The 22,495-nt window shown below is 37.6% G+C and overlaps 3 protein-coding genes across 3 annotated transcripts; all 3 read left to right on the forward strand.

Annotated features, from left to right (window-relative positions):
• Nucleotides 1-2,220: 2,220 nt before the first annotated feature.
• On the forward strand, nucleotides 2,221-7,514 carry LOC306883470 (ras-related protein Rap-2c). The gene is made up of 3 exons (XM_079438754.1): nucleotides 2,221-3,550; nucleotides 4,411-4,715; nucleotides 5,773-7,514. Exons 1-2 carry the CDS (start codon nucleotides 3,278-3,280, stop codon nucleotides 4,687-4,689), a joined length of 552 nt encoding a protein of 183 aa, XP_079294880.1. The 5' UTR covers nucleotides 2,221-3,277; the 3' UTR covers nucleotides 4,690-4,715; nucleotides 5,773-7,514.
• A 623-nt stretch (nucleotides 7,515-8,137) lies between these two features.
• LOC306883358 (UDP-N-acetylglucosamine transferase subunit ALG13-like) lies at nucleotides 8,138-9,714 on the forward strand. Its single transcript, XM_079438548.1, has 4 exons — nucleotides 8,138-8,272; nucleotides 8,432-8,594; nucleotides 9,224-9,362; nucleotides 9,482-9,714. Exons 1-4 carry the CDS (start codon nucleotides 8,192-8,194, stop codon nucleotides 9,591-9,593), a joined length of 495 nt encoding a protein of 164 aa, XP_079294674.1. The 5' UTR covers nucleotides 8,138-8,191; the 3' UTR covers nucleotides 9,594-9,714.
• Nucleotides 9,715-11,196: 1,482 nt separating this feature from the next.
• LOC306883621 (cytokine receptor common subunit gamma-like) lies at nucleotides 11,197-17,883 on the forward strand (the record flags this gene model as incomplete). Its single annotated transcript, XM_079438983.1, has 7 exons — nucleotides 11,197-11,212; nucleotides 12,397-12,549; nucleotides 15,380-15,519; nucleotides 15,605-15,752; nucleotides 15,849-15,942; nucleotides 16,464-16,548; nucleotides 16,652-17,883. 7 exons carry the CDS (start codon nucleotides 11,197-11,199, stop codon nucleotides 17,171-17,173), a joined length of 1,158 nt encoding a protein of 385 aa, XP_079295109.1. The 3' UTR covers nucleotides 17,174-17,883.
• Nucleotides 17,884-22,495: the final 4,612 nt, after the last annotated feature.

Genomic DNA, 22,495 nt, shown 5'->3' on the forward strand with positions numbered 1-22,495 from the left:
TCAGAATTTATTTTGAATATACATAGATGAATAAATATATATATATGTAGAAGAGCAGATTCAAATTAAATGTCTGTATCGTTCGGAATACAGGTAAACAGTTATCCTTTTAAAGGGTTGTCAAAGAGATAGATGCTGTTTCGCTGGGGTGTTGAGGAATTTGTTGTTTGTTCTGTTTGCTAATGCCCTCGTTCTCATTTTGCGGAGAAAATGATGTCAAAAAAGGCTTTGTAGTTTTGCGTAGCTTACAAAAGCGCAGCGACCTGAGCACTGTGCCCGCTCGCGTCTGATCCTGAGGTCCAGAAACCAAAGAACGGCCAACTTGTTTCTCTTGTTACCTCTACGTCGTGCAGTTTTGCTTTCTGTGTAGTCCCGTGGGACGCGATGAAAAGGGGGGGTGTAATACCGCTTTGCCCCCTACAGGAAGACCAGGAGGGCAGCGTAAAGAACACCTTAGGATCAGACCGCAGCTGGAAAGCATTGCTGCAGGTTACACAAAATAACATATTTCAGTTTTCCATTCTTGTGCACTCACCAAGACCAACAAATAACCTGAAAATCTCACAGGATAACCTCAATCAAAATTGCTCCAAAATCCGACGTGAAATCGCCAGACAGAACCCTCTGTTGAAGAAAACTTGTACATTCTGTGCTCTACAGTTGCTTTGGAAGCCAATAATTTTGTTGCCATGGCACTTGCCCTATTAGTGAGGGAGAGACTGAGTCTTTTGTAGGTTCTTGCATATAGACGCACCTTTGGACCAATCGATTATGGTCCTCAGCCTTTTGATTGTAAAGCTGAGGTAGCACTTAGGACTTAGCATAGACTAAGGGGTCCCGACTTGCATCCAGAAGCTGAATGCGAACATAGGGGTGCTCCTTTTACCACTGTGCTTGACAGAGAAAATCGACAAACACTCTTCTGCTGTCCATTATCCTGTGCCTAAACATTTTGTGTGATGTGAAAGGACTGGTCTGTCAAGAAAGCCATTGAGGTTAGACTTCCACCTAACTGTGCCCTGCATTCAGTCACGTCATTGTCATTTCTGTGACTGGAACCCTAACGTCAATGGTTCGTGTTTTAACCTGTAGAAGTCCCTGAGACCGGAGCATCACATTAATGTTGTACAAAGCTGTATAGTTTCGAATGAAATCGCTCATCGATGCAGAGGTTATGTCCCTTTAAAGGCATCGGCGGACGTTTGGTGACCGACGCCGATGCCTGTGTAAATGCTATTGTGTGTGTGGAACCGTTCAAAGAATGTCTACATTGTTTCAAAGCCATATGTAATAGATTCCTCTCTCTCCCACTGTAGGACAAGATAAAACTGAATGCTTTGACTCTTTATATGAAATGCTTCTCTTTCTATTTAGCTTATTGTGCTTGTATGTGCTTCAAGAATTGTGCTTCTTGTCAATCCCTTTGCGATATATAAATGTATGGAATATATACATAAGACTTCTGTTCTTTTTGTTTGACATTTTAATAAAGCACTTAAAGGCAGTTTTGGACCGTGTTTGGTGTGTTTTTCCTGGTTGTATTCACAGACTGCCCTACAGAGACGTCAACAAAACGAATTGGATTTAAGAATTACAGTGTCTTAAGTTAATTTTATTAACTGTACCAATACAAAACTACTCAAATCACTGGACATGCCAAGATAATGTCATTAGTTTTAACATTTTCCTGATGCCCAAGGTGAGTCCGCTCTTTGACCACTTCATGATTACACAAGCTTTAAATTGCCAGTGATATTAATAAATAGTCTGTGCATTGATTGCTCATTTTGATCTCATTTTACAATATTAGACTTTATCTATCTGTAAATATAGTCTCAGTGTAGAATATATCGGAGGGTTTTATATTTTTAAAAAGTCATTAAAATAAAAAATAGCACTAAAAATAATATTATTATGAATTATTTAATATGTCATGCAGTAATTAGATTTCGGTAGTTAGCAAAGATACTGATATAAGCCTACTAATTTCAAGTTTTTGCCACTAATTTCCTTTCAGATGATAGAAAAAGTGACATTTAAATTATTTTAAAATTGCTATCCTCTAACTCACATTTTTGTTAGAGTGATGTGATTTCCGGCGGATGTTTATTGGTCAGTTTGAGGCGTGTGAGAAAGAGGAGTTCCTCGGCGGGGCCGCCTCATTTCCGCGAATCGGTTCCTTCGAACAGTTCATTTCAAAGAACCGATTCAAAAACCTATGCATTGGTGTCAGCGTAATTGCGTCATAACGTCCCCAAAAGTGTGCCATTGCCGTTTGTTGCGTTCATCATTCAGTGAATGAAACAAAGTCATGTAAAAGGTAAATGTACATTATAGTTTACATTAATCAGTACTAAAATGATCTGTTGGAAAACGTTTTAAATTAGTTATTTATCATAACCAATTATGTGCTGATAAAACCGCCATACAAGAGTCGTAAACATATTTTCTTTTGTAACATTTCTGCTAATTGGCTATTAACTCAAAATGGTCTTACAAATTGAACATGTTTGAAATATACGGATCCCGGCTAAATTTACCCGAGAACCACTTTGGCCCAATTCAGTTCGATTCGCGTAATCCGTGAATCAATTCAACCGATTCACTGAAAAGATTCGACTCTGCCGAACAGTTCGTTCACGCTAGAGTGAGAGAGGAGCTCCGCCGCTGCTGCTGCTGTCTGGGGCCGATATGCAGAGGCGGGCAGGGGAAAAGAGGCACAAGAAGGGAAAGAAATGCAGGATTCCGAAGCGGCGTGTATGAGCTAAGGATCTCAGAGCAAGAAACCTGAACCCGGTGATAATATTCGTCGCCCAGAAGCGATATTAAAGCAGAAAAGGGCCGTTTTTATGCGAGTGCAGCCTCGCTCTCTTTGAAAACCACTAGCCAGCTAACGCTAGTCATGTAGCGCTCCGTTCACACGAACGCCAAACATGGACACGACTGCACACAATACTTGTTTTACATCGCCTCTGTGGCTAACAAACTCTCGGATGAACGGATCCCAATGGCGATAGAGCGCAGATGGAGGGGTGTTGTGGATTTAGCTAGACATTCACTCAGAGAAAACACTCTCGTCCGCTGTTGAATCTGTGGCTTTGATTTCCTCGAACCTGATAAAAGTGCTCCCCCGTTGTTGTTTTGGTCATTAAACGCCTCCCCCGTTGTTGTTTTGGTTATAAAACGCCTCGATAAGAAGTGCTGTGGTATTTTTATGTTTTTATGGCCGTTGCTGAGCAGATAAAGTTAGCTGTAGCTTAAGCCTGGATCAGACCAAATGAAGGAGTATAAGGTGGTTGTGCTGGGCAGCGGCGGCGTGGGCAAGTCCGCACTCACGGTCCAGTTTGTGACCGGGACATTCATAGAGAAATATGACCCGACCATCGAGGACTTCTACAGGAAGGAGATCGAGGTGGACTCGTCCCCCTCGGTGCTGGAGATCCTGGACACCGCTGGGACCGAGCAGTTTGCGTCCATGCGAGATCTGTACATCAAAAATGGGCAAGGCTTCATTCTAGTCTACAGCCTTGTCAATCAGCAGTCATTTCAGGTGAGTATTACATCTCATGTCTGGGCTCAGCTAGTACAATATAGACTTGAGGTTTAGATTAGGACATCCTTCCCACTATTACCACAGTTGAGGTCAGAAAATCACTCTAGCAAGGAAACTCCTGTGATTTAGGAGAGCACCAAACCTTAGCCCTCTTAGGCAAACTGTAAATGACAGGAAATCAAACATATGTCTCTTTTAAAAAGTAGTTTATGGCATACATGCAACAGGTTGAAACTTCTTATATTCAAATACACTATTGCCAATCCTGGTCACACCCACTTTTTATCATTCTGGATTTGTTTGTTTGTTTACTTATCTTTATTATCCAACTCTTTCTCACAACACATTGTTCACATGAGGTACATAACATTTTGTAATACTTGTACAAGAAAAGCATTTTATTCAAAAAATAACAAAAATCAGAAAAAGAAAAGCATGATGAAAAGAACAACAGCACTGGAAGGGATCCTAAAACACGAAGTAGAACAAAAATAAGATTATTATTATTAACAAGCCTTCTGTTTGAAGCCAGATGAAGTACAGAAAATATATATATATTCTAAAAACAGTTTAATCAATCCCATCATTTAGTTTGCTTAAACCCCGCCCCTACAAGCTTATTTGCCATCACTTGTGCTTTTCAAAATCAAAGCACAGAACCAAGGCCCTGCCCTTTTGTCTTTTTCGTTAATCCGTTTCACTTGGATGTACGTCACAGTATGGAAGAAAAGATCTGTCACCACTTCCATTTCATTGCAACTTTAAGAGCATTAATTTTTCCATACACTGGCTTATTTGGAGTCCTGAGTTTTAACTTTCTTATACATTATACATTACCTTCTCTCTCTGCTCCGCAGGACATCAGACCCATGCGGGACCAGATCGTTCGTGTGAAGCGCTTTGAGAAGGTGCCTCTGATCTTGGTGGGGAATAAGGTGGACCTGGAGTCCGAGCGGGAGGTGGCAGGTTCTGACGGACGTGCCCTCGCACAAGAGTGGGGCTGCCCCTTCATAGAGACCTCGGCCAAGAGCAAGAGCATGGTTGATGAGCTGTTCGCTGAGATTGTGAGGCAGATGAACTACACCACTTTGCCCGAGAAGCAAGAGCAGTGCTGCACCGCCTGTGTTGTGCAATGAGCGTCCTGGCCTTACTTTCAGTCCAGGTATGAGAGAGCAAAACCATGAGGGAAAAAAAACAAACCAACATTCAGGCTTTCTAGTGCATTCACATCTCATTGAGTACATGATGATTGACACAAACATTGAAATATGTTCACATAATATTGTGATGTCTGATCTCATATGTGTGTATACATATATATAATATATAAAATAAAATTGAGGAAAGCAGCTATCTAGGCTGACTCAGCTCTGTTATCATTGGATCGCACCAAGAATGTGGCGTGAAGAATAAAATGCTTAATCCCAATACCGATGAGATGAAGCATGAAAAGACTGCGCTGTCTGGACTAGCAGTCAGGCGCATGAGAACAGGGACAATCCTTATGAATAAAGAGGAAAACCGAACATCCTGAATGGAAAGTGATGTCGCAAAACAGGAAATGGTCTTCTGGAGAATTTTAGGATGACCCAGATGTGCCATTTTAGTGGTGTTTATGTAAACAATTTTTTTATAGTCTTATATACAAATGTTTTGCTGATGTAAGATGATCTAAGTCAAACAAATCATCTTACATCATACAGGTTCATTTATTTGGAAGTTAAATTCCAAAGGCAATGCATAGTATCATATAATGCTATAGATATAATTTTCTCCACCTTCGTTTTCAATCAGAAAGTAAGCTATTTTTTGTGAATGTGCTTACCTTCCTATTCATTAGCCACTATGGATAAATAAATATTGAATTATGCAGTAAATGGTAAACATATTTTGTGCTACAAACCAGTGTGTTAAAGGGATATGTTGGAAGATAATATTTTGAAGGATGTTGATAACCAAACAGTTGCTGGTAGCCATTGACTTCCATTGTATTTTTTTCTTTTTTTTTGGTGAACTATCCCATGACAAGAATTTAAAATAATAAGAAATACCAATTTGCAATATCAAGCAGAATAACAAAGTGTTTGTACAGCTAACGCAACAGGAAATGAATGAAGCCCAAGCACATCACAGTTACATATGGCCACGCCCACTCTTGGATATGTTTTTTTATTTTTTTCTTGTGACTTCAGCACATTTTTCATTTCTGTGTTTCTTAGACACATGATCCAGATGGACGCTCTCTTGAACCAGTCTCTGATCGTATGACCCTCTGAGCCACACCTGTGCCACTGAGCCCTTTGAACTCTGACACTTAAGACATCTGCCTGAGGCTTTGCTGTCCGGAAATAAACCATCGCAGGGTCTTCAAAACTCAAATCCACCGGGTCTGGATTGTAGAGCACATATACAATATCTTCAAGTTATGTTTTGGTTACCTGGAAACAAATCAAGTCTGCGAATTGGAGCACAGAAAACTTTTGGGAATGGGGATATCTGTGACAGGGCTATTAATAGCTATTTTTCTTATATAGGGAAAAGGGTTATGACGAGCAGGTCAGCTCAGGGCTATAATACCCCTGGAGATGCTCCGTTGTAAATGTTCCCTGTTTTTTCTTTTAACAAAGTTTGATATCTGATTATTAAGCTGTAACAGCCATTATGCAGGTTTGAGACCTCAATATCTAACGTTTCTTTTTTCCCCATTTTGATTTTTTTAAACTACTGGTATGTTTGCTTTCTCTCCTAATACTCTATTTATTAAAGTCTTTAATTTCCGAGATAGATAAATATTGCATTTTTATATTCTGTTGGCTGTTTTGGCTTTTTGTGACTACAGTATGCATTGTTTCTGAAGTACAGTATTGATGATGCCTTAAATGATTACAGTCTGAAACCCCTGTTGAGTCGGTTCTTCTTTTCTTTTCTTGTATTTTAATTTCATTGCTAGGATGTTTCTTGCATATCATTTGTGCCCAAGTTACAATGTTTTGTACACGTTTCCAACTGCTTCAATATGAACTTAAATTGTCAGCAGTCCATTCAGCACAGTATCACGGATGTTACTTTTGGCTTTTAACACTGTAAGCACATAAAATGTACACATGCCAAAGTTGGTTATCATTGACATTTTTGAGACGTTTAAACCAAAACAACTAAATAAAGAACTTGAAATCAATGCATGCAATACCTCACAATAGGCTTTTGATAATGACCTTTAAACTGCCATTATCAGTTCCAACAATCTGTCTTATTGTGGGAGAAACACAATGTCTGAAATGTGAGGATCTCGTGATGAGCTTGAAGAAAGAGGTTGTTTGCTTGCAGAGTTAAGTAGATGATGAGGGTGTTTTCCGACTAAAACATTTCATTTGCTTTTAAAATGGTTACATTTTGACATGGATAGGGCTAATGCCATAAATACATTTTGTCGTGCACATCTGACTGAAGTTCAGGACTGAAGTTCAGGACATTTTTTTTTTCGAAATTGAGAGACAAAGAAATAAGATCCAAAAGTATTTAAGACAGCACTAAATACAAAAAAAGAGAGGGCCTTCAAGAATTTTAAACAACCAAGCTTCATCCTTTTGACCGCCTGTGATCTTGGAGATGGGCAAGAACAAAATGATTAGTATAACAGCTGCAACATTCTGTGTGGAGATGGGAAAACCTGCTGGAATGATGAGCATCTGCAGCACTTGATCATAGCTGTGGCTGATGAGATTTTACTATCCAGTCTGCCACTGATTTAGAGAATACATTTATTTAAAGGGGAAAAAAAGACATTTAAGTGTCCAAATTCAGGTGTGCAATGGAGATTTATGAACATTTGAAGATGTAATTAACTGCTAAAAAAGTTTTAAAGCTGTTTTTGACCCAAAGACTCCCACACCACAATTTATTTTGTGATTCCAGAAATGTTAAGAACATTCAAAACAAAAAATAAATGTATTTACTGTACATCTTATGTTTTTAGTTATTTTAACATATTTATACAGTTTAATAAGAATTGTATTATTTATTAAAATAATTTGAAGTCATCTTGCCACCCGCTTGGGAGTTTTCTGAGGGCACCTGACTGAACCACTTAATTGCCTAAAGGGTGCTGAACAGGTTTTTAATATAGAAGGTTCTAATAATTAAGTGGGTCATTGAAGCTTTTATATGCCTGTGTTTAAGGACATATTTCTATGAAAATTTTAATTTAAAGTAACCATGCTTACAATTCTCCCCATGTTCTCCTACAGTAATTGTGATTTATATATATATAATATGTGAAGGAATGGGTCATGAAGATTTAAAGATTTTTTTTTTATTATTGTAATTTATTTTTATTTTTTGCCAAACTGCATAAACACTTTCCTATTCAAAAAAAAAAAATAAGTAAGAAGGGGGATCATTTTAGAGATAAATCGCACCTTTGACAAGGCTAATAGTAATTAATTTGATAAACCACTATATTCTGTTAAAATCATACACATGACTCTAGTTGGTCCATTTTAAGCCAGTAGGACTTTTATTTTGAAGTATGGCGTGTTAAGAGACCCTTTTTGTTTGTATTTTCTTCAATGTTTCCTTATTCATTTTTGTTCACATCTGTTTTCTGTTACATTTAGCAAAGCCTGCTACTCTGATATAATGAAAACTGTATTTGTAACTGTCGGGACGACGAGTTTTGACGATCTGATCGTCGCCGTGACTTCAGATGAATCCGTGAAGGTAAGAATGTCATTTATAAATAACCTCGTGAGAACGGCAAGGGAAACTTAAGCGGAATGTATACTTGTCGGTATTTGTGAGCTAGTTTTATAAGCAATAAGCCGTGAGGTTTTAAATGCATCCTGCCTGGCTCACTTTAATGACTGTTTGTGAATGCAGGCATTACTCGACCGTGGCTACACAGACGTGGTGCTTCAGGTTGGCAGAGGGTCAGCTGTGCCTGAACCAGACAGCTGTCCAGGACTGACACTGCAGGTGTTTCGGTTCAAAGACTCGGTCGCCGAGCACATGACACACTCAGATCTGGTCATCAGTCATGCTGGTGGGTTAGAGCTAACTTTGGCCCAAACACTACAGTTCAAACACAAATTCATTTTATTGTTTTTGATGCAGGAAAATTAAGGAAACTCTTTACAATAATCATCAGATAACAGATCAGTAGTTCATATACTGACGGATATAAATATAAGATAATCAAATATTCATGGTTTCACTTTAAAATGTGAGATGGGGGGGCCTAAATATTACAAAATATTTTTTCACAGTATAAATTGGGTCGTTATACTTGAAAATATATAGATGCATTTTAAATTTTAGAATGGGAGGTTCCCTTGCATGAGGATGATCATATTTGGGATCCATGGTATCTAAACAATTAAAAAACATTGACCTGACATTTTTGGTTGTTGTTGACTTTATAATAACCTACAAATGAGTTTTAGATCATAGGCCGGTTGCATAAACGTAGCCACTATGTTAAGACTGTGTTTGACCATCCAGCAGTTACCCAAGGGGGTAATGTGTGTTATTTTTCGAATTCCAAGTAGACTAATCTACCTTTTTATGCAATGGACTTTAAAAAATTTGGGAAAAAATTGGAGTCTTCATTTTTAAAATCGAAGTTTATGCAACCGGCCCAATATGTCGTAATATCAGCTCTATCCTAATCAGGAGCAGGAAGCTGTTTGGAAGCACTCGGAGCAAATAAACCTCTCCTCGTTGTGGTCAATGATAAATTAATGGACAATCACCAGCTGGAGCTTGCAAAGCAGCTGCAGGCAGATTCACATCTTATCTACTGCACTTGCAGGTTTGTTCTATGGGCATGCACTTCCTCAGCTGTGTTAGTGCTCAAGTTTATTGTTATGGTTAAATTGATGTGCTGACTGTAAATGTTCATCTTTATGTGCTTTTAACCCTTCATCACAGTACTCTGCCTCAGACTTTGAGGGATATGGATCTGTCTGCTTTGACAACCTACGTGCCTGGTCAACCGCAGAACTTCGCCAACTTTTTAGACAAGGCCGTCGGACTTGTTTGAGAGCTCTCTCTTGAACTGGGACGGTTACTGGTGAGAAATTGAGCGCAGGCTGTTTTAATGAGAGAACCTGCACTGGACCCTCAGGAGTCGATTGTATGAGAAGAACTGGTTCTTACCGAACTGATAATTGACCTTTGATGATAAACGCACTGGAGTGTATAATAATGGTGCAGACACAAGTGGTGCAGCTGTATTATGCAGTGCTCTCTTTTATGACACATTATTTGTGTGTAAATAGGAAAATAGCTGTTATTTAACAATAGTAATACATTTTAGTTAACATTATTATTATTATTATTATATAATTTCAGATTACAGTATTTAATAAAAATGTTTTTTTATACCTATTTTTGTTCTTTATGACTTTGTTCTATGAAGTGACAATGAAAAATGTCAGGTTGCTTATCAAGATATTTATTGTTAAAGAAGCGGAAGTTGTGAAGGAAACACGCAGTGAACATCCTGTGTAGTATTAGACCTCAGTCATTTGTTACTCGGACGCTTAGAGGAGAGCATGACTTACATTCACACGTCAAAACAATATATTGGGCTTTTGTTCTTATTTCTGTCCTTTCAACAATGCTGTTCAACAGTTGATCTGAGTAAGTATATAATTACACACCGTTTTGTACTGAATAATGTTTTTATGGTTAATGGGGTTAAATACTAAAGGCGAGCAAATGATTTATCACAAGATTGGGTTTATAATTCTTAATAATAATGCAGTTTGTATTAGAGGATTCTGATTATGTTTGCATTTAGTTTTGGTTTTCTAAAAGACAAAAATTGAGAGATGTGTTTGGATGGCTTTAGTGGGGATTTCCACGGTTTTTCTCTTGTATGTCATTTGTGTGTATGATGGTTGTGATGATGCTCTTGAGGTTTGAGATTATGATACTGATTAGTTTTATGTCTATGTGGGTTGCGGGAAACTAATTCAAAAGTAAAGTAAAAAAAAAAAAAGTGAAGTGAAGAAATGTATTAATGAATTTTTACATGAATGACTTTGAATCATCTTGGCCCATGTAGGTGTGCGGTGTACGATCATCAACCTCGAGTATGTGGAGTGCTTCTGGCACCCAAACATACCAACAATGAACTACACCTTCAGCAGTGCGTAAGTCACAGCCCATTTCACTCACCTTCCCTACATTCGTCCCAAATATATATATACAGTGGAGATCAAAATTAGACAACAATCTATAAATACTTGATTTTTTTTCATCACTTTGTGCTGGCCATTTCATTATTTTAATGTTCTTGGCTTCAAGGAATTGTTTTGCACTTTGCAGTGTGACAAGGGCATTGTCTTGCATGAAAATTGTAGGCCGATTGGGAGATTACAGGGAAGGTATTGAATGTTGCTGAAGTAGGTTCTGATAAACATTTGCATTCACTCTGCTATGTATCTGTATAATTGTATCTGTGTAAGAGGCCCAACTCCTGCTGTAGAAAACTCCACCTTTCACTGACTTCTTTACGCACTTGGGCTTCAGTCTTTCCCTAGTTTGACGAAGAACAAAATGTTTCCCATTGGAACCAAATTAAACTTGCTCTCATTACTAAAGTGAACTCTGGACCAGTTCTCCTCTGTCCACACAACATGCTCCTCAGCAAAGGTTAGACTAGCCTTTTGACTCTTTCTGCTGATGAGAGTTTTGGTCACTGGAGAGTGCGTTTACAGTCCTTACCTTGTCTCCGCATTATAATGTCTTCTCTTGAATTTCTTACATGGACGGCCAGCCTTTTTGGGGGACTTGAATTATAGTGTCATTGTAAAGCTGCAATTTTGGAGAAATTACAGATTGGGAATGACAGTGCACTGGCTGAAAAGGTCATCCCTTTGGCCTTCATCTGGACAACCTCCTGTCGCACGGTTTCAGTCACTTTAGAGCAGCCTGCCATCTTGCAATATCAGTGAAAATTAGATGAATGTTGCCAGTTAAATAGGGTTTGGCTTATAATTGTGACCCTGTCTGTGAAATCCAGGCTGAAGTCTCAAAATCTAATTTACAAGATAACAAGCATCAAAGTTTGATTTCAACCATTAATTTCACTATGATTTCAATCTTTGACATGGCCTTACTCGGTCAATATTAAAGCTATCAAGGTTACATTTTTACAGAATGTTCTTAACCTTATGAAGGATGATTTTATGAAGAAAATATCAAATCACAAAAAAATGACTTTAGCTGGGTTTTCACATCCAGTGACACAATTAACACCAATAACTTGGAGGTGTCAAGTGTTCTCTAATTTTGATCAGAGTTATTTTTCAAATATCTGATTTGTTTTTTATACTGTGCTTCAGAATACATTTATGAAATATGCTTTAAAAAAATCTGCCCTTCTACTCCTGTTAGGATCAATTCAAATAGGACTAATCTGTGACCTTGAAATTTAGGAAATTGTAGGTTGTTCTGTAATTGTGCTCTCGTGTGTGTGTGTGTGTGTGTGTGTGTGTGTGTGTGTGTGTTCGTGCTGTCATACAAAATAAAAGTTTTTGTTTCCATAATGTGTATTTTGTGTATATTTATTATGTATATATAAATACACATACATACAGTATATATTTTGAAAGTATTTACATGTCTATATTCATATAATTTATATTGTAAATAAATATTTAATATATAAATATAAAACATTTCTGAAATACATGCATGTGTTTGTATTTATATATACACACATTATGTAAACAAAAACTTTTATTTTGGATAATCGTTTGACAACACTAATATATATATAATTAATATTGATGATATACGTTTTTTCGTCAGATTTCTGCATAATCCCTCACAAGACTGTCCAGAATACATAATGGAGCACAGTTACACTGTAGGCTGCAGAATTCCTCTCAAAGACCCTGGTCTGAGGTTTACACAATTTTCTACAAATATATCCACTGAAAGAAACCACATTTTTTCAAAAGAATTTGATTCCCTCCAGAGAAAAGGTAAGGAAACGAACAGATTTACAGCATTTCAATGGTCTTTCAAAACATTCTTCTGAATTTACACGTTTTTACCGTTTGAAAAATTGGGATTAGTAAGCTTTTTTGTTTTGTTTGTTTTTGTTGAGTAATAATAAAAATATTTGTAATATTAGAACTATTATAATAATTATAAAACATTTTAATTTCAAATAAATGCTGCTCTTGTGAGCTTTCTATTTATCAAAGAATCCTGACAAAATTGATAACCACAAAAATATTAAGCTGCTCAACTGTTATCAACATCTATAATAATAATTAATGTTTCTTGAGCAGCAAATCAGCGTATTAAAATGATTTCTGAAGGATCATGTGACACTGAAGATTTTGCATCACCGAAATAAATTGCATTTTAAAATATATTAGAATAGAAATTGGTTCTTTTAAATGTAGTATTTCATAATATAATTGTTTTCCTGTGTTTCTGATCAAATAAATGAAGCCCTGTGCATGAGAGACTTCATTTAAAGACTTTACCAAACATAAACTTTTGATTAGATTAGATTAGATTAGATTCAACTTTATTGTCATTTATGCAGAGTACAAGTACAGAGCTAATGAAATGCAGTTAGCATCTAACCAGAAGTGCAAGAATATAGTGTTTTATATACATATAAGTGCAGAGTAAATGAAGATATGATTTACAGAATGTACAGTGGAATTGCTATATACAGTATTGAGCAGAGTATATACAGAATATAAATAGGAATGCAATGTAGGGATTGTATGTACATTATGAACAGAGCAATGTAGGATTATATACATTATGAACAGCAGAAACGTGAGAACAGTGGTAATAAATAAATACAGCTGGATGAGTGTGCAAAATATTGATAGAACAATGTATTCTATGCAAAATAGCAGTAGTGCAATATTTTATAGAAATAGTTTACTGTGCTTTGTATAGTAACAACTTTATACAGTTTATAGTGTAATAACTTTGACAATGTGCAGTCTGTGCAAAATATGAGTAGTGCAAATGCATGTGAGTAAAGTACTGTGACCAGTGCAGTAATAATAAGCAGGTGCAGGAGTTAGATTGGTGGTGTGGCGTTCAGAAGTGTCACAGCCTCGGGGAAGAAGCTCTTCCTGAGCCTACTAGTGCGAGAGCGTAGGCACCTGTAACGCCTGCCGGATGGAAGGAGGGTGAAAAGTCCATGGTTGGGGTGAGAGGCATCCTTGATGATGTTTCTTGCCCTGCCCAGACAGCGCTTATGATAAATGTTCTCAATGGAAGTTAACTGGGTGCCGGTGATCCGTTGAGCAGTTTTCACCACCCGCTGGAGTGCTTTGCGGTCAGATGCGGAGCAATTGCTGTACCATACTGAGATGCAGTTCGTGAGTATGCTCTCAATGGTACAGCGGTAGAATTCCACAAGGATCCTGGGATTCAGGTGAACTTTCTTAAGGCTCCTTAAGAAGTAAAGGCGCTGCTGTGCCTTTTTGACCAGAGTGGAGGTGTTATGGGACCAGGTGAGGTCATCAGAGATGTGGATGCCAAGGAACTTGAAACTCGACACACGCTCCACTACAGCTCCGTTGATGTAGATGGGTGTGTGTGCATGACTCCTAGTCCGCCTGAAGTCCACAATGATCTCCTTTGTCTTCTGGGTGTTTAGCTGTAGATTGTTGGTGGCACACCACACAGCCAGGTGCTGCACCTCATCCCTGTAGGCTGATTCATCGTCATCCTTGATCAGACCTACCACCGTGGTGTCATCTGCAAATTTAATTATGGTGTTGGAGCCATAAACAGGAACACAGTCATGGGTGAAGTGAAGAGGGAGTACAGGAGAGGGCTCAGTACGCAGCCCTGTGGCACGCCGGTGTTCAGGGTGATGATGGAGGAGGAGAGGTTATCTAACTTAACGGACTGAGGTCTGTTAGTCAGAAAATCTAGAATCCAATTGCAGATGGGTGTGCTGATTCCAAGCTGGCTGAGCTTGGAGATCAGCTTGGAGGGGATTACTGTATTAAATGCAGAACTGAAGTCTATGAACAGCATTCTCACATGTGTGTTTTGACTGTCCAGGTGGGTGAGGGCAGAGTGAAGTGCTGTTGAGATGGCGTCCTCTGTTGACCTATTGTGGCGATAGGCAAATTGGAATGGGTCTAGTGTAGCAGGGAGACAGGATTTTAAGTGGGATGCAACCAGTTTCTCAAAACACTTGGCAAGGATGGGGGTGAGTGCAACAGTTCACTGGGTTGATGCTCAGCTTTGAGTGAGATCTCCTTATTATTTTGATCAAAACGAGCATAAAAGTGATTGAGCTCGTCTGGGAGGGAGGCAGAGCTGGAGGGGGGCACATATTAAACTACACTACTTTTGGACAGTAGTGTAGTTTAATAATTTACATAAGTTCTTCATCCTTCCAGTTGAATATTTTATTTTGTTATTTTATTTCTCTCTTTATTTTTACTATCGATTTGTCATAGCACTCTTAGGCCCAATATATTTCATATGGCCAACAGACCATTATCCCAGGGAACAGATTCCAGCTGTGCTACAGTCTTCTATCACTCCACAGTGTTTCTTATTGCATAATAAAATAATTTAAACTCAAATCAATATTTAATGTCTACTTAATTATTTATTTTGTAAATAACCATGTAATAACTGAGTCCATTAAGTTCCTCATCACCCTATCAGGATTTTTGTTATAATGACTCTAACTGATGATCCATTATCCCATATTGTATTAGATATGTTTAATGAGTCTGATGTAAATTTTCTGATATAATTCCATCCAAACCCGTGGCTCATTTGTTTGTGTTCGTACATATATTTGTTTAGTGCAGTTAAACCCACCCTATAACCTCTCAGGGGTGTGGAATGAGCAGGACGGCACACTTTCACTCCATTGGAACAGCAGTTGCCCCTGCGCAAAAAACTGTGTAGTCTATATGGTGCGCAACCAGAAAGACACAAGACAGGTGAAACAAGAGATATATATCATATGATGATCATTTTGCATTCAAACGGCCAACTGTCTCATCTTCATCTCTCTTTTGCTCCCAGTCCTCAAACGTGACAGGAAAGTCATACAGTATGTCTCAGGTCTCACAGAACAAGCCCTATGTTTTCCAAGTGCGGAGCACTGTTGCTGATGTCTGCGGTGGTTCAGATCTCTGGAGTGACTGGAGTAACTCGGTGGAGTCGGGTACCGGTGAGATACTACTAGCACAGAGAGAGGGACATGGATGGATTTGCTCTCATTTGTCTTCTTACAGTTTTTTCCCCATCATGTTTCTGTGTTATGTAGGGAACAGCAGACAAGGCGGATTGCAGGGGTTTTATGCTGTTCTGTCAGTCGTTCTGCTGTTTCTGCTGGGTTTGATGATGTGCTATTGTGAGAGGTGAGAGATGTTTAAAAGACTTAAAACTTAAAGACATAAAATGTTTTATTTATATACTTGAGATGTTATTAAAGATTATTTTATTGCAATAATATTATGTAATCAGGGTTTCTGCAGGTCTTAAAAAGACGCCCTTCCACAATTAGGGCCTTAAAGGGTCTTAAATATGAGAAGAAAGTCACGGCATTAAATGTTGCATTCACTACAAAAATGAATATTTTTCTCTGTATTTTTGTTTAGTTTTTTAGTTTAAATATCTAAACATTCTTTAATCAAGATACATTTATTTGAGATAAAAAATTAAGGTATGAAGTTGTGTTTTCTGAGAAAACGAACACAACTTTCTTGTCATTTTCCTTGCTAAGTAAATGTATCTTACAAAATGTACAGTAAAATTAATAGTTTTATGTCTTCAATTTTCTTTACCTGGTCTTAAAATGGTCTTTAACAAATCTTACATTTCTCTTCAGAAAACCTGAGTTATAATAATTCTTATTATTACATTAATTATTTATATACAGGAAAAAGAACATCTTACTTCCAGTCGTGCCTGACCCTAGCAAGAACCTACAGGATTTGTTTCATAAACATGATGGAAATGTTGAGGTATCCACTCTTTTAATGCTCCTACTGTATTCCTATGAGGTCATTAAGAGTAAATGTGCTCTTCAGATTTGAATACACTGTAACCCTCTCATTATATTCTCAGAGCTGGGTTCACATCTCCAGAGAGCTGAAGGAAGCCTTTGAGCCTGACTATACAGAGCCGTCCTGTGATGTGTGTGAGGTTACGCCCTCTTGTGACGCCGGTCCCACACCTGTGGCCAGTCCTGCAGATGAACCAAACACTGACGAACAGCCTGCAGATGAACCAAACAATGACGAAGAGCCTGCAGATGAACCAAACACTGACGAAGGGCCTGCAGATGAACCAAACACTGACGAAGAGCCTGCAGATGAACCAAACACTGACGAAGAGCCTGCAGATGAACCAAACACTGACGAAGAGCCTGCAGATGAACCAAACACTGAAGAAGAGCCTGCAGATGAACCAAACACTGACGAAGAGCCTGCAGATGAACTAAACACTGAAGAAGAGCCTGCAGATGAACCAAACACTGACGAAGAGCCTGCAGATGAACCAAACACTGAAGAAGCCTGCAGGACAGCAGAGCTCATAAGCCAAAGTGGTGCTGACTGTTCACCTGCACTATCAGCTCATTCTTACTGAACATGTTCACATGCTACATTTTAATGTTTTCCTTTGCACGTTTATTTTACCTCATTCATATCTCATCTCATATCTGCTGAGTTTATGTATAAGAAGGATGAAAAATGTAATCGTTGACATTTCTCAATCAGTGTACTCAAAAGTTTGGGGTTATGTTGACCAAGGCTGCTTTTATTTGATCGAAATACAGTAGAAATTATAAATACAATAAAAAAGTATTTTTCTCTGAATATATTATAAAATTGCATTCATTCCTGTGATGGCAAAACTACATTTTTTCAGCATCATTTCAGCATAACTCCAGTCTTCTATATCACATGAAATCATTCTAAAATGCTGATTTGCTTCTCAAGAAACATTTCTTATTATTAATGTTGAAATCAGTTGTTTTTGTGGAAACCATGATTTTGTTCAGGATTCTTTAATAAATAGAATGTTCGACATTTTCTGAAACAACTTTTATTAGAAATCTAAATCTTTAGCATTATTAAATAAGTGCCTTTACTGTAAGTCTTGATCAGCTTAATGTGTCCTTGCTGAAACAAAGTATGATTTAAAAAATAAATACTTAAATTACTGACCCCAATCATTTGAATAGTAGTGTTGCGAGCCAACGTTAAAAATACATGAATGTCTTATTTAAAAAATATCAAACCAAATAATATTTGTAAGGTATGTACAGTACATAATTAATAAAACTGCTATTTCATTTTAGTAACGTTCAATGAGTAATGTTGTACTTTCTTGCTCTAGTTTAAATGTGTTTTTCCTCATGTCACTCTGATTCCATGTCATTGTGACATCACAGTCTTGATGATTACGTTACTCTTAGTCTGCTGTGTCACTAATTTCTTCCCCCGGCTACAGCAGGCAGCATCTTAAAAACCGAACAGCAGCCAGTAAGGTGTCAAGTTCTTCTCTGCCACAATGTTTATTTACATTAAACATGGAGGTAAGGATCTCAATCATGTCTTTAATTTGAAAAAGAATTACATTGCTTAAACATCAATCCAATACAAGCATTCTATGTTTAGATTTATATATGGCTTAGTAACTGACAAAATATGCTATCTGTGTACTTAAATATCTTTATTTTATCTGTTCATGTAAATGACAAGAAGCTGATATCAATGTGATATTTGTGTATTTAGATAATAACCAGTTCCTAGTTAACACCAACTGTTCAACTGTTGTCCTCATGGAATACATAAAAACCAGGTTGGGACTTGCTGAGTCAGGTATGTACAGCTTTCTCGAGGGTATGTTTCATACATCAGGAGGATATGTGGATGATCATAAGCACATAATCAGTCAAATTTAGTTCTTTTCCAGCTTTCATTTAACAGAATCTTAAATATGATGAACTGATAAACTGTAATAAATGCTGTAGTATACTTTAGTTTTTACTTCAGTAAAGTACCGTAATTTGTTTATATTACTAGATTTGTTATATTACCACAGCAATTATAGAATTGCCACAACAAATTAATTCAAGTACTTCACTAAAGTATGGTTCAAAAACACTATCGTATTTTCTATAAATGACTATAGTATTTTTTCACGCAGCGTTTTTCTGTGTAAACACTGGCTAAAACGGACGTGTTTGAATGATGCTCTCTCTCATCTTTCGCAGCATCTCGCTTATTACTTATTTCAAGAGTTGGAGTTGTTTTTCCCCCCAAGTCCAATCAAATACGAGTTCTATGTGAATGGCCCCTAAGGATATCTTAAAGTAGCTCAGGCGAGTTGTTGCATGCTCTAGAGATCTCAGGTCAGAGGAGGTTAGTTGAGCCCAGCGTACCTCTCTCTTAGCACATACTCCTACGACGGTGTCCGATTACATCTGTGGCATGTAGTAAGGCACGTTACCTGGGATCAGCCCATCACTAATGGAAAACTCATTACCACTGTCATTAACACTGTCCTCCTCACTAATGCGTCTGTGCGTGCATAAATGTTGCAAAGAGACAGTAAACACGTATTAGGCCTATATGACAGTTTTTTTGACACGTGTTTGAAACAATATCCCTTAAGGTTACTCATCCAAATCTGTGTGCATGTGTGTGTTTCAGAGCTTATAGATCTGTGCGATGAACGAGGAGTGCTGAAATTCCTCTTCCTGTCCCAGAATTCACAGGAATCTGCTCGTGGGCTGCTAAAGGCTAAAGAGTCATTGATTGTTTGCATAATTAAGCGTGAGTTTGAGTTTGTCCCGTGATATTTTTTAATAAGCTGAAGCTAATTGTTTTCTTGTGTGTGTTTACAGGAACATCTGATGGGGCTTATAACTCTGTCACATCACTGTTATCCAGTGTTGACCCTGCTGTAATAGGTGCCACTGCAATCAATTATTTTCTTAATTATTTGAAGAGTTTATGTGCAAAAACAGATAACTGATTTTTTTTTTTTAACTCTTCATTTTCTTCTTTATAATATCTGAACATAATTTACTTATAAAGTACAATTCTGTTTTCAGATAATATTTTGTAACAACAATTTAAGTAAGTAAACAATTTAGTTGTTTTTACTATTATTAAGTTATAAATATATATAGTTTATTCTATATTGTATATGTAGTGAATTAATGTTTAGATATTTTTAATGGAAATTCAGACAAAATCTTTATTTATTTATTTCACTATATATCACTCTTGGGTTACAGTTTGACCTAAATTGTTTGAAGCAGTTGTGTGCATTTTATTATATATTGCTTTTACACTGTTGTTTGTTAATGTGTGTTTTGTAATGTCTATGTCTTCCAGAGACCCTGCAGACTCAGATTGACAATCTTGAGAAAACTCGTCTGAAGCAGCTTCATATTGTGGAGACTTGTACGGCTACATCAGAGGAAATCAATGCTCAGGCTCTGTCCAGTAAAACTGTGAGTCCTTTATAGTTCTTTTTGCTCTCACCTTTTATATTATTCAGCTACAATGCACAACATACAAGTGACAATGTTTCATCCATTATGGGGGACACTGGTGCTTGTGATATGTAATATAATTTTATGTGAACAATAATCTTGTGTTTTGTTTTCATGTGGCTCTGCAGACTAAAAAGCGCAAGAAAGTTACACATGCAAATGCCCCTGATGAAGAAGTTCAGCACCACACAGGGGACAGGAAGAGCAGGAACTGAACAAAGGTCCTCACATCCGAGCATTCAGCATTCATGCTCATTCTTAATGATGAGTCCCAGTATAATTTATTGAAATTACAGACGTGTTCATCAGAAATGCTGTGTTATTTAAAAAAAAAAACTTTTAAACTTTTATTTATCTTTTTACTTGGTGATTCAGGAAAGTTGCTACATTGATTTTATAACTTTACATAAAACTCAGGGACCATATTTTCCAGAAGAGGGATAGAAGACACTTAGGAAGGAATTTAATAAAGCAATGATTCAATGCAAATGTATGTCATCTATCTATCTATCTATCTATCTATCTATCTATCTATCTATCTATCTATCTATCTATCTATCTATCTATCTATCTATCTATCTATCTATCTATCTATCTATCTATCTATCTATCTATCTATCTGTCTGTCTGTCTGTCTGTCTGTCTGTCTGTCTGTCTGTCTGTCTGTCTGTCTGTCTGTCTGTCTGTCTGTCTGTCTGTCTGTGTCTGTCTGTCTGTCTGTGTCTGTCTGTCTGTCTGTCTGTCTGTCTGTCTGTCTATCTATCTATCTATCTGTCTGTCTGTGTCTGTCTGTCTATCTATCTGTCTGTCTGTCTGTCTGTCTGTCTGTGTCTGTCTGTCTGTCTGTGTCTGTCTGTCTGTCTGTCTGTCTGTCTGTCTATCTATCTATCTATCTATCTGTCTGTGTCTGTCTGTCTATCTATCTATCTATCTATCTATCTATCTATCTATCTATCTATCTATCTATCTATCTATCTATCTATCTATCTGTCTGTCTGTCTGTCTGTCTGTCTGTCTGTCTGTCTGTCTGTCTGTCTGTATGTCTGTATGTCTGTCTATCTATCTATCTATCTATCTATCTGTATGTCTGTCGGTCTGTCTGTCTGTCTCTGTCTGTCTGTCTGTCTGTATATCTGTCTGTCTGTCTGTCTGTCTGTCTGTCTGTCTGTCTATCTATCTATCTATCTATCTATCTATCTATCTATCTATCTATCTATCTATCTATCTATCTATCTATCTATCTATCTATCTATCTATCTATCTATCTATCTGTCTATCTGTCTGTCTGTCTGTCTGTGTCTGTCTGTCTGTATGTCTGTCGGTCTGTCGGTCTGTCTGTCGGTCTGTCAGTCGTCCGTCCGTCCGTCTGTCCGTCTGTCTGTCCGTCTGTCTGTCCGTCCGTCTGTCTGTCTGTCGGTCGTCCGTCCGTCCGTCTGTTCTTATTTCTGTGTTTCTAAAAAAATGTGGGAATTTTCCACTGGTCCCTTGAAATTCAGCAACAGATGAGGTCATCGTCTTGCCTATGATTGGCTAGTATGAATACCTGTTTGTTACCAAGCTTTCCCCAGCTGGGTGCAAATTGAGTAAGAATCTAAGGAGGAATATTTATAGATTGGTGTGTGTAGTTACTGAACACACTTTTATGCTTGGATCTATATTTGGTACGCAATCAATCTGTCTGAATGCTGATGGAGTGGGTGGGTGTAAACTGTATTTTTGCAATAAGTTTTATGTCAGAGGCATGATGATATCTTGAAATATAATTCAAGATCAGTATCTTGTTTGTCTCTCTCATCCATGCACCTGCAGACTATCAGCAAGACGTACGTAGGCCTTGCAGGTGCAGGAACTTTATGATGTGTTACTCAGCACATAGATTTTTCCTTTTCAGCATTTCACCAGAGCACAATGTGGGCGGAATGCAGCCATTAGACAGGAATGAGTGGGTGAAATGCCAGTTAGCAGTTTTACCGTCTATGGCCATTATAATCTTTCATGACATCCTATGTTGTACAGCACACATACCTCCTATCTGCTTTTTCCCTTTAAAACCTTGCTTGTGAAATTTGGAAATGTCAGATGTCAGTTATTGTGGAAGCTGTATAGAAAGGATAGTCATACTTTATGATGAGATTGAGTGTGATTGACAGGACTGAACTGAAACTGTCTACTGGCCTATATTAAAAACCGAGGTTTGCAGCCTTACTTCCTCCTCTGTGAACTACGTATATCTCTGTGCATATTTTTATATTGCTTTTTTATATTTTGTATATTTAATTAATAATTTCTCATTCTCGTTATTAAATATCAGTCAACATTCTCAGATATGTATTAGAACGGGTTTATAAAGACATTTTAGTTGAGGGTGCTGGTATAAATTGGAAGTGTCATGATGATAT

Source organism: Barbus barbus, assembly GCF_936440315.1.
Source record: "Barbus barbus genome assembly, chromosome: 17".
Classification (NCBI taxonomy): Eukaryota; Metazoa; Chordata; class Actinopteri; order Cypriniformes; family Cyprinidae; genus Barbus; species Barbus barbus.

What these genes read in the sequence shown, in the direction of transcription:
- LOC306883470 (XM_079438754.1), top strand. Translation starts at nt 3,278, where the DNA reads ATGAAGGAGTATAAGGTGGTTGTGCTGGGCAGCGGCGGCGTGGGCAAG. An exon ending in TCAATCAGCAGTCATTTCAG is followed by an intron (nt 3,551 to 4,410) that starts GTGAGTATTACA and finishes TCTGCTCCGCAG; the next exon opens with GACATCAGACCCATGCGGGA.
- LOC306883358 (XM_079438548.1), top strand. Translation starts at nt 8,192, where the DNA reads ATGAAAACTGTATTTGTAACTGTCGGGACGACGAGTTTTGACGATCTG. An exon ending in CTTCAGATGAATCCGTGAAG is followed by an intron (nt 8,273 to 8,431) that starts GTAAGAATGTCA and finishes TTGTGAATGCAG; the next exon opens with GCATTACTCGACCGTGGCTA. An exon ending in CTTATCTACTGCACTTGCAG is followed by an intron (nt 9,363 to 9,481) that starts GTTTGTTCTATG and finishes CCTTCATCACAG; the next exon opens with TACTCTGCCTCAGACTTTGA.